General features: G+C 34.6%; 1 protein-coding gene across 7 annotated transcripts in view; it reads right to left on the bottom strand.

The window, feature by feature from the left end:
• HECTD2 (HECT domain E3 ubiquitin protein ligase 2) overlaps nt 1-12716 on the bottom strand; it is a 78025-nt gene that overhangs the window by 29605 nt on the left and 35704 nt on the right. For 6 of the 7 annotated variants that reach the window (XM_045040403.1, XM_045040404.1, XM_023240718.2 and 3 more), the window contains exons 3-10: nt 12284-12422; nt 11478-11580; nt 10729-10818; nt 8607-8671; nt 4856-4901; nt 3055-3164; nt 1484-1632; nt 794-917 (exon numbers count right to left, since the gene is read on the bottom strand). In XM_045040403.1, the coding sequence (XP_044896338.1) occupies nt 794-917; nt 1484-1632; nt 3055-3164; nt 4856-4901; nt 8607-8671; nt 10729-10818; nt 11478-11580; nt 12284-12422 (826 nt within the window). Of the gene's footprint in view, nt 1-793; nt 918-1483; nt 1633-3054; nt 3165-4855; nt 4902-8606; nt 8672-10728; nt 10819-11477; nt 11581-12283; nt 12423-12716 lie in introns of those variants that run through there. The other variant, XR_002736879.2, reaches the window with a different exon arrangement.

The following is a 12716-nucleotide window of genomic DNA, read 5'->3' as shown; positions in this document are numbered from 1 at the left end:
ACTCTCCAGGATATCACATGGTCTGGGATTAAATTATGTTTGGGACAGTCTCACTGGTTTAATTCAAACTATGAATGTGGATATAGGTGCAGTGTATTAAAGAATTTGGTCAAGTGTTTAAAAAATCTATTATACTATTGTAGTAAGTACTTTGTGGTGAAGCCCCTTCGCTGTAACACCCCTTCTTTTTATATTGTGTATAAAGGATACTTTTTCTGCAGAATAAAGTAGAAAAGGAATGAAATGTATGTGTGTATGTGCACATGTGTGTGATTGCTGTGTTAGATCAGGCACTGGCAAACTCAGACCCGTGGAACAAATATGGCCTACCACCTGTGTTTGTATAGAAAGTTTTCTGGGACACTGATGCATGCATTTATCTATATATTATCTAACACTGTTTTTGTGTTACAGTGGTACACTAGAGTTGGTATAGTCCAAAGAGCCAAAAATATTTACCATCTAGTTCTTTAGAGAGAAAGTTTGTGACCACTGTACTGGATGATAGCATATAGAAGAAGACGACATAAGAAACTTGCATACTAAGATACAACTTTTCCCTTCTTAAAAAGATGTTGTTAATCAAACCAAAGCCAAACTAACATGTATATAAACTCAAAATGTAAGAAAAAAATGCCTTAAGAAATATAATAATGTTTCAGGACTGGATATCCAAAGTTTATATATAAATTCATATGCAGATTTAAATTTATTTTTACAAATTTAACATCCAGTCATTGTTTTGAACAGTATTTCATTTAGGTAAGTAACCAAAATGAGCTTTGGAGCGTACCTGTGAGAGTTTCCAAAGCTCTGCCACGTGTGGTATTCTTCCATGAGATCAATGTGATCCAATGTAGAATTATAGAAATCAGTATAAGGAATAAGGGGAGGGTGAACCAAACTGTTTGCAGTATCTGTAAAGATAAATTCTAACAATGATCTTTTCCAAAATACACGTGATTCACTCTAATAAGAACACTTTAATGTCCACCAGATAGACTTTATCTAGAAATTCCTATTTTAAGCAATTGTAGTTCCGAAGTTAAAAGGTAGTTTTAAAACTATGGTCCAAATGCAGCCAATAGTTTCTTGCTTTTATAAAATAACTTGTGGTGGGGACTAGAAGACTATAGTAAAGGGAGTACACAGACGGTCACCTTCTCCCACCACTTCCCTGTCAGTGTGTTCTCTCCTAGGAATTCTCAGGAATCAATGCAAGTTCCTGTTTCCTTATGGGTCACTACTTAGCAGGTCACGTGCAGCAGATGGCCATAACACAGAACACTGCCCAATAAAATGCATAAAGCTTTTCCATGCTTATAAATTAACTGTGAAATCTGTTATCAAAACAAGTAGATTACAACTCTTCACTTCAAAGGAAAGTTTTAAAATTTAAGACAATGCCTCTACAGTACTTTGAGATCCTTATAGAAACGTCTCTAATATTTCACAAAATAGAAGATAAAATCATAAAACCTACTGAGTAAAGACAACACTTTAGATGCTGATGGAATCCACCAGGAGCACTTTGTTATAGGTGGAAATTCTTCAGGCTTTGCAGGAAACAGGCGTAAGGAAATAAATTGCAGCAATCTCTCTACCAATTGTTTGAACCTCTTCTGGGACAATCTGGTAAAGATTTTGAAATAATTCCAATAAAATTCACATTTTCTATTTTGGCAATATATTTGTTAGATATCAAAGTGCATCCTGTACACATACAATTTTAGAATATCCCCTCAAATTTTATTTCTTAAATTGCCAAACATTTGAAAAGATGCAAAATCTTACCTTGAATAGTGTTTCTTGGTTAAATAAGAAATAAACACCAAAATTACTATAAAGTTAGTCTTGAGCATTTCATTTTTAAGGCTTTCAATATGCAGTCAATCCTTGTTATTCACACTCAGTATTTGCAAATTCGCCTACTTGCTAAAATTTAATGGCAACCCCCAAAACCGGTATTGGTGGAGCTTTCATGTGTGGTCATTTGCAGATGTGGAGAAGGGCAAAGAATGTGAGTTGCCAGATGTGCATTTTCCCAGCTGAGGTCGAACAAAGAAACACTCTCCCTTCTTGTTTTAGCTTTCATACTGTATAAACAGGTATCCTTTACACAATTTACTCAGTGTCATGTTTTCCACACTTTTGTGCTTTTTGCTGTAATTCTGGTGTTTTAAAAGTTTCCAAAATGCAGTGCTGACGTTCTGTCCAGTGTTCCTAAGTACAAGGGGAATGTGAGGTACCTTATGGAGAATAAACTTGTGTTAGACAAAGTTTGTTCAGACATTATAGTGCTGTTGGTCATAGGTTCAATGTTAATGAATTGACAACTTATATTAAATAAGATATCTTTACAGAGAATGGAGATAAAGCAAGATTATGTATGTATTCATTGGTTGATGCAAATGCTATGACCCACAGCTCACATGAACCTAACCATGTCATGTCTCATGGGAACAATGGTTCAGTATTTGTTAATTCACTGTTAGCAGCAACTTTACAGAACACGAATATCATGAGTAATGAGAATCCACTGTATTTAAAAATAATTTTGAAAATATTTTGCCTCTAATATTTTCTCAATCACAGAGAAAAGTCACTGTTTCTGTGAGTATAGTTCTATGAAAAAACATACCGTATTTTTAAAAAATTGATATTGATGGCTAATCTATATTTTATGATGATGTTATTAAGTAAGGAAAAGACACTATGTGTCTTTACTGACATAAAGATAGGAAATTAAAAAACACACACTGAAATAGTAGTATCTGAGCAAATCCAGTCACCATCTTTGAGACATATGAAAACCAATGACAGGAAGGTGAAAGTGGTGGACAGAAATCTCAACAGCTTGCACCAGCAAGTGGTTACCTGCCCTCCCTGTGGTACTAACATATATGTTTATAACTGGCTTTGAAATACTGTTAATTAGAAGATCATTTCTAAAGACCTGAAAACATTTAAATATATTTTGTTATAAAAGCACTAATATCAAACTTGCAACTGTACGATTATAAGAGTTCTTATTAGTATCATAGAATGATTTACTTTTTAAACCAGTGAACTAGGAAATGATGATCAGCTTCCACTAAGGTAGCTATCTGTCGTAGCAAGTGAGCATAGATGACATACGTAGATGTGTTATTAAATTGAGGATTCTGAAAAAGATATTAAAGATAATTGTGTTAAAATTTTGTTAACATGTAAAAGGAAAGACACTATGCTTAATGAGCTAAGTGGTAAATTAGGAAACTACATTTGAGATTATGAAATACTGGGTGAAATTCTAGAAAACAATAATCTATTTGTTTGATTATTTAATTAACAGATTCTTAGATTTTGGCTATGGTACAGCAGAAAGAGCATGGGCTTTGAAATTAAGACAGATCTGGGTCTGAGGGCTGATTCTACCACTTAGGCATGTTCCTTAAACTTTGATTCTCAATTTCCTCATCTGTAGGACAGGAATGATAATACCTATCTTACTTGTTTTAAGTAGTAAAAAAGAAAATGTATGCAAGGCTCCTAGCTCAGTGGCTGTTATAAGTGATGGCAATCACTGTCATCCAATTTAAAAACCTGGTTCTTCCTTGATTAAAAAAAAAAAAAATGCTGGAAAAATGAAATAAAAGCTGGTTGTGAAACTTTGGCCATTATGAAATGAGTTAGCTGCATATCTCACAAAGAACAAGGAGAGAACCATGTAACAGCTTTCGACAACTTTCAGATGTTAAAGGGGACACTGAAGGAGTACCTGAAGGCTAAGCAAAACCTCTAGTTATATTTCCAAAATCTAACACTCTTCTCACGATGTGCATTTCAAAATGTCATGGAAGAAAGGATTATTATTGAAAAATAAACTGAAATTGTGGGAAATAAGAGAGCACCATGTATTTTCAAAACTGACTTACTGGCAAGCACAAATTCAAATTCAGAGAATGCCCTCAGTTGATAGCCTCACCTAGTGGTGCTCAAGAGAAGGTATCATGGGCAGAGGGGACTGCTAATTAATATACTCACTTAACAAATCTGAACAAGCTGTCATTTCTCTGGCTTTTACTATCTACATATGTTTCCTCTCTTTCTTCTACCTTTGCCTTTGTCCTCCTACTTCTCTCTTTCCCTTTTTTCATCTCTCAACTACCTCTTTTCCATCTTCCTCTTTTTTTCCATTTTTCCCTTCTCCCCTTTCTTTTATTCCTACCTTTCCTTTTACTGGACATAAAATTGAATTGAACACCATATCTTATTTAACATAATTTTTTCTTACCTTTAAATGAGATAAGAATATACACAAGCACCTTTTGTAAACTGTAAAGACTATACAAAAGCAGTATGCTAGCTATGTAATAACATATTTCTTTTTCAAAAAATAATACAAACCAAAAATTGCTTTTCATTTGTATCTCTCACGAGGAAAAAGTTCATCACCTTTGTAGAGCAAATATAAGCAACCACTTTGATTTTTCCATTAGAACTCTAACAAAAGCATTTACTGAAAATACCTAGAGAAGTCAGAAACCTACTAGTTGGGAAATACAATAAAGTTTTGGAGCCCGTTACAACTAGTGACAAGAAAAGAGGTTGGCTGGAGGAGGAAGAGGTGCTTCCATGCTGCTTGTTACCCAATACCAAAGCAGAAAGGCAAGAACTACGTTAAAATTTTCATCTCCAAGATAATTTAGCTTCCCATTGTTTATCTGTTATAACTTTAATGCTCTGGTTATATTATAATCTAAAAAGTATCAATAATGTTGCCCAAAATACTACTTAGTACTTGATATCATTTCCCTTAACACATGCATAGACCAAGATCTGAGTTAGACAACTTTGATTCTTGCTTTCTTACCTGTAAAAGTATAAAATAGGCTCTAAGATCATCTTTTGTTCGTGGACTGTAAAAGAAACAAGCAAAATTGATTACAGATTCATATTTGATCTTATAGCATCGAACAAAAAATGATCACTACATGTTTCTGCGAGAACTGAGTTGGTAAAAGCCAAAAATGAGACCTAAGTTAATATGTATGATTACTGAGACAGTAACATTCACGATATGCTGGGAATATAGGTTCCTCTGTGCTTACCCTTGGCTGGTTCTGAAGATAACTAAAAAGTGAATTAAGTAGGCTATAACATTTTGGGGGGTAAATATCATGACTAAGGAAGGAGTTAAAAATCTATGAACAATCAACAATTTTAGAACACTTATATTTTTGTTTTAATAAAGGATAGCTGATATCTCACTTAAAAATACTGATGCATTGAAGTAATAAAATATGTTTGTGTTTACAGGTCTATTTCTAGAAATGTCTGCAAATCAAATCACGCTTTAAATATATCTAGTATGTTTCAAATTAAATTCTAAATTAAATTCATATTTTAATACCTCTGAAAAATGACTAACTGGTAATTTTCTTCCATGTTAATCTGGACTGTCACAGTATCAAATCTGACCAAGAGTTTTTGATATTCCAAAGCTGGTAAAGGTTTCTTTTTCACCCTCTCGGGATCGATTGAATACGTTCTCGCAAATACCCGGAAGTAACTTCTTGAATTAAAAATGGTTCACCTGTATGTTAACCAGATGCAATTCATGATCCTTGACTGGGTCTTTGATTGAAAAACAAAACCCAGATATTAAAGAACACTTTTGAGACAACACAGGGAAATGTAAATGTGGACTGCATTTGAGAGAGTCCTATTAGAAAAATGTTAAATTTGTTTGGTGCGACACAGTGTTATGGTGATGTAGGAGAATGTTATTAGGGAATACACGCTGAAGTAATTAGAGGTGAAGTGTCTTCCACTTGCTAAAAAAAATAATTACACATGTACTCACTATGTATACATAGGGCGAGAAGGCAAAAAGCAAATGTGGCATTAAATTAACAACTGGTGAATGTAGGTGAAAGATGTACTGAGTTTTCATCATCTTTAAGTTTTCTGTGGTTTGAAAATTTTCAAAATCAAATGCTGGGGGAAAAATGGTTCCCCTCCCAGTATCTCCTTGAATTTCCTTTAAGAAAATAAAATCACTAAATAATTATTTACTTTTCTGTTATAGTTACAAAATAAATCTAAAAACATAAACCATTACCCCAAATGTCCTAAACGACCTTTACAAAATGTGAAGCTACATAATCTGAAAATAAATATATAACATATGTATTAAAATGTGAAAAATGTATACACATATTTTTATAAATATGTTTAGTCAATAACATTTCTTTGTAGAAGAACTATCTTGACTGAATGAGGATTTAAACTGTTTACACTTAAAACAAATCTAAACTATTTCTGTATGTAATATTCTAAATAATTGTCATACTATTTTCTGAATGGGACTATTGTTATGTTTTAGAAATTATATTTGGAAGTATTTTAGGGGCGCCTGGGTGGCTCAGTCGGTTAAGTATCCGACTTCAGCTCAGGTCACGGTCTCGTGGTTCATGAGTTTGAGCTCCACGTCGGGCTCTGTGCTGACAGCTCAGAGCCTAGAGCCTGCTTTGGACTCTGTGACTCCCTTTCTTTCTGCCTGTCTCCTGCTCACACTCTGTCTGCGTCTCTCAAAAAATAAATAAATGTTAAAAAAAATTTTTTTTAAATGCTCAAGGCAATTCATAAATATTAAAATTCCTGGTGACAGGCGAACACTATTTTTTCCATTTTATAGCAAAACCATGCCAATTTCCAATTTCCTGTCCTGGGGACTAGTAATCCAATGCAGTACACAGTTCTGTGCACTCAAGTTGTGGCGGGAGATCACAGCTCTAGGCCAGACTGCTTGGGTTCTAGTCCTGACTCCAGCACTTATTGTGTTAACTTGGGCCATTTATGTAACTTTTCTGTAAATTAGTTTCCTCTACTGTGAAATGAAAATAATCGTATTACCCACTTCACAGGCTTGTAGTGAAGATTCAATGAGAAACACATGGATGATTATTAGAAAGGTGCCTAGCCCATAATAGTCAGCGAGCTTTAGACCATGTTGTTATTCTAATAAACCCAAAACAAAACACGATTTTTGGGTAAAGACCACACGCTCTTTAGATAGATCAATGGAATTATCATTTAATGTGTCTCAGGCACCCTTCGGCAGGGCATGTGCTAGGCTAGAAAGCACTGAGTATGCTGAGCGCGGACTGAGGCCGGGCAGGGTCAGGCCCCTGGGCTTCCTCATCTCTCCGGAACGCTCCGCATGTGCTAAATCTCTCCATTTTCAGTAAAGCACTACGTGTTTGACCACAACCATACAATTCAAGGAAATGCAAACTTATTACTGGAATGATAAATTAGGAGAAATACTGTTAAGTTAAAAATCACATGAAACTACACAGTGTGATGTCAATTGTTTAAAAGAGGTGACTAGGAAAAAAGATGGCAAAATGTTAACATGTTATACTTTAAAAAAATGTTTTCATGTTTTATTTTTTGACAGCGTAGAAACAGAGTGTGAGTGCGGGAGGGGCAGAGAGAGAGGGAGACACAGAATTCAAAGCAGGCTCCAGGCTCTGAGCTGTCAGCACAGAGCCCGATGTGGGGCTCGAACACATGAACTGTGAGATCATGCCCTGATCCAAAATCTGACGCTTACCCGACGAGCCACCCAGGCGCCTCAACATTTTTATGCTTTTAAATAGTACTAGTAGTGCTTTCTCTAAATTTTCTGTAATAACCATGAATTTCTTTGAAAATCAGAGCAATGTTACTTAAAAATACGGAGCACATTTAACATTTAATAATTTTGATATTTTTAAATGGGGCTTAATTATAAACATTCGGATTATAATTTAATGGTATTTCTTTGGCTTCAAAAGAAGCTATTATTTACATTATATCCTACTTAAATAATATCATTTTAAATAATACGGACTTTTCAAAGTATATTGTTGTGTTATACATATCCAGTTTCAACATTATCAATCACATGGCCCATCATTCCTTATATAACGATTCAAGATTTAGTTCTAAGAAAAAAATACTTCAGTAGCCAAACTTATATTTCCTTATATTAGACAGAAGAACAATTTTGCTCTAGTTACCAAGAAGTCCAAAGCTAAATTTAATGTCCACGTTATTTAATTCTAGATTACAATGTAACTACCCATCCCGTTTTTGTTCCACACACATATCTGTACATAACAAATTTTATATGTAATTTTTTTAATGTTTATTTATTTTTGAGAGAGAGATAGAGTGCAAGTGGGCAAGGGGCAGAGAGGGAGACACAGAATCTGAAGCAGGCTTCAGGCTCTTGAGCTGTCATCACAGAGCCCAAAGCGGGGCTCGAACTCACGAACCGCAAGATCATGACCTGGGCTGAAGTTGGATGCGCAACTGACTGAGGCACCCAGGTGCCCCTATATGCAATTTTAAAGGACTCACAGATCCTCTGAAGCTCACCTATGGACCTTCTTGAGAAGTCACAAATCTCAAGTTAGAAAGCTTTGTCATAAACAGTTTATAATTTCTTTCTGATCTATGTTTTTATAACAACTAAAATTTTTTTCTGAGAGTAAACTACACACATATATATTAAAGACGTATGGGATGTAGAAATTATCTGTATCAATTAGCTAAATGTTAGTTATAATTACCCTTTCCATTCTCGTAATAGGCTGTTAATGATTCCCTTTAATACCGTCTTCTGAATGTCTTGAGGCTGTAGGCAAAAGAAAATCATAAAATAATTAGGATTAACTACTTAGGTGACTTTTATATGTTAATTATAGTGACAGATCTGTTTCGATAGTTAAAATCTGACTTGAGGACCCAGAACTGCCACTTATGGTGGTATCACTTTCACATCTGAGAGGGCTAGAGCACCAATGACATAAGATTACAATGAGAATGCTCCCCGGGATGGGTTATGCACCACGAACTGCACAAACACATACGGTGGCCCTCTGATGACCAACATCAGTTTTGTATGACTGAAAAACAATTTCACTCTCCCTGTATTAACAGGATAAAATCACGAGCACAAGTCCAAGAGTAGCATGTTTAACAGTATAAAATGGCTGCATATATTTAAATATATGAATACCACCAGAACCAAGTTATAATTAGCAGTTAAACCCACAATCCTATTAAGTGCAATGAAATTATGTTCAATAAAAAAATAAGACTTTTTTTCAGGGGCACCTGGGTGGCTCAGTCAGTTGAGCGTCCAACTTCGGCTCAGGTCATGATCTCATGGTTTGTGAGTGGGAGCCCCCGATCGGGCTCTGTGCTGACAGCTCGGAGCCTGGAGCCTGCTTCAGATTCTGTGTCTCCCTCTCTCTCTGCCCCTCTCCTGCTCATGCTCTCTCTCTCTCTCTCTCTCTCTCTCTCTCTCTCTCTCTCTCAAAAAAATAAAACATTAACAAAAAGACTTTTTTTCCTTGTTGGATTTGGAAAAGGCATAAAAAAAATTCCTATATAGTTTAATAATTCAAATACTAAAAAAAATAGTATTTCCATTTTAGAGAGTTTTCCCCTTGTGTTGTAGATTTAATTTTTTAGTGTCTATAAAACATTGGCAATATTCCAAGTCAAAAAAGGTCAGACAAATGTCCTAGGAGTGGAACTTTTTGGGTCACAGTATATATGTATATGCTTAAGAGTTAGTAAATAATGCCAAGCAATTTTCCAAAGTGGTGGTACTAGTTTATCCGTCCCTCATCAAGGTATGAAAGTTCCATCTGCTCCACAATATTGTCAATTCATGGTAAGGTGCTTAAAAAACTTTTTACTCATTTTGAACAAATATGTAATGTTATTTACATTTCTCTCATGACAACTATTATTATGTACCTTTTTATATATATTAAATAGTAAAGTACTCAGATATCTATTACTTCTTTTATTTGAAAGTGTACAAGAGGTCTTAGCCAGTGCAAGATAAAAGGACTAAAGAGGTCAAAGTCTCCTTTTTCACAAATGACAGGACTGTCCATACAGAAATCCAAATAAATCTACTGATGCACTCACTATTAGAATTAGTGAGTGAATTTGGCATGGTAAGTAAATAAAGATAAATATATGAAAGTATTTCTATATACTAGTAATTAGAATATATTAATAGCAAATTACAATAGCATCAGAAAAAAATCAAGTACTAGAAATAAATGTAACAATATACAGGTAAGACCTTTATCCAGAAAACTACAAGGAATCACCAAGAAAAACTAAAGAAGATCCAAGTCATTGGAGGGATATATCATGCTTACGGATTTAAAAAATGTCAATTCTTCACAAATTCATCTATTGTACTGTGGTTCTCAAAATGTGGTCCCTGGATCAGGAGCATCAATATATCCTGGGAATTTGTTAGAAACACAAATGCTTGAGCTCTACCCAGACCTACTGAATCTGAAACTTTGTATTTTAAAAAGCCCTTCCTGTGATTGCCATACATAGTAAAGTTTGAGAACCACTGTAAATTCAATGCAATGCCAGTACAATCAAATAATTTATCTTCTTTTGCTGACTAAGTGAAGCGTGATTTTATTTCAGCAAGCCTTAGATGAACTAGACACAGAAGTACCTTCTGCTTAATTCTTTAATAAAAAAATCTAATTTTCTGAGAATTCCAACTAAATTTACTGTAAAATTATATCAGAATTTCTAATATAATTATGTTACAAAGTGATTATTACAATATTTCTGTGGCTGCTTTTGAAACACAGAAGAGATAGAGAGTTATGCTATTTGCATCTGTTCACAAACAATACTTACAGTATTAAGTAAGGCATCATATACAGCATTCACAAACTTAGCATTAATCCCAGAGTCTTCAATGGTATTAAATGAGGTGGTGGCATCTTTCTGCAAATTCAATTAATAAGTTTAGTGTATATACAACATTTAAGGACTGTTCTTAGTAATATCTGAGCCCTAACCATTACTTCATAATTTCTTGGTAGGATGTTGAAAAAGAACTTTCAGGGCCAAGTTGCTAAAAATAAAGATGAATGTATGAGAATTATTTTAGTCACTTTCCTTTTTAAAACTGAAAGAGTGGTGTGAAACATCAGCATTAGTACAAATACAAACAACCTTTAAGATATCAGTTAAGTAATATTTGTGATATGCATAATTTCAGAAATTAATACCTATAAATGTTTCTTTAAACAGCTGCTTAAGTCAATACTGGGTAGGGAAAGAGCTGAACTATCGTATCTTCTTTGGAAAATTGAAAACGAGGAGCATCTGGGTGGCTCAGTTAGTTAAGCATCTGAAGGGCTCAGGTCATGATCTTGCAATTCGTGAGTTCAAGCCCCACATCAGGCTCTGTGCTGACAGCTCGGAGCCTGGAGCCTGCTTTGCATTCTGTTTCTCCCTCTCTCTCTGCCCCTCCCCTGCTCATGCTCTGTTTCTCTGTCTCTCGAAAATAAATAAAAACATTAAAAAAGTAATAAAAGAAAAAAAAAGAACAGAAAAAAAAAGAAAACTAAAATTGAAAAATGTGTTTTATGTGTAATTACCTTAAATGCAGCATTTAGTTCTGGGAAAGAATCAAATGTTGTCAGATAAAAATCATGTACTGCTTTCCAATCTCCTGACGACTTAGCTTTTTCTGTATCTTCCCTAAAATGAAAACATACATCAATTATGACAGAAATACTACCCGGATAAAACAGCATTTCTTCTTTACAAATGTCACCAAGCATGTAACTTGAAATACTGAAGCCGTTCAGTATGTTCCAGTTAATGTAAATATAGTTTATGAATCTATAATTCTTAATTAGCTCATGATATCAATTCAGCTTTCCCATCTACATGCTTTTGAAAAAGGTCATTCTTGACATGCTCCTTACAATTAACACTTCCTTTCCTCCACTTCACAGCTAAGCTTCTTGAAAGATTTGTTTACATTCTCTGTCTCTACTTTCCCATTATCACTCAGCCCTTCAAGTATCCATTTGGACTTTCTTCAGTAGTGACATAGGTTTTAGAGTTTATATGTTACACAGTAGATGAAATACTATTTTTTTAAAAAGGCAACATTTCATTATTTTATCACCACCTTCATCTCCTTTTTGTCTATTTTAACTCATATTCTGTTATTTAGTGTTTCTACTGTATTCTGTTATTTAGTGTTGCTGCCACATTGTCTACCCCTTCCCTGTTATTTATACATTTGTTTTCACCTTCAACTTTTGTGTCTTCCCTTGACCAATGCCTTACAAACAGCCATGAGTCCAATTTCTCACATAAAAATATTAAAATATGGAAAGAACTAGCACGCAGATATCCATATGTCTACATATAACAGTGAGCTGAAACTTACTGAAAGTCTTTCATGGTCTTGGGCTGGTTAGGAAGAACAGGTTCTGGAAGAACTGGGGCCTTCATTTCAGATGATGATGCTTCTGTAGAGATACGCTGTTTTTGTCTAACATCAAGGCAAATTGGTGGTAGGTCTCTCACTGTGAAGTATAGAAAAAGCATTCAATGTAATTAACGGTAAAACTTTTCCAAATTATAAAATGCCAGGCTACCTCAACGTGAACAGAAAACAAATGAATTATTTAGTAATACATTTGCCTTGGGATCACATAACAGAAAACCCACCACAGTTAAAGGGCGCCTACTGTAGGCTCTATTGCCACCAGTCCCCTCTAACCCCAACTTCACTCACAACAAATATTAGGCCGTACCTTAATTAAAAGTTATCTACAGATAGAATCTACTCAATTTAAAGTTTCTTTCCTTGCTCCCTT

The sequence above is a fragment of the Felis catus genome, chromosome D2 (genome assembly GCF_018350175.1).
Source record: "Felis catus isolate Fca126 chromosome D2, F.catus_Fca126_mat1.0, whole genome shotgun sequence".
Taxonomy (NCBI): Eukaryota; Metazoa; Chordata; class Mammalia; order Carnivora; family Felidae; genus Felis; species Felis catus.
The sequence above is the reverse complement of the archived record's forward strand: the minus strand, read 5'-3'. Positions and strand labels throughout refer to the sequence as shown.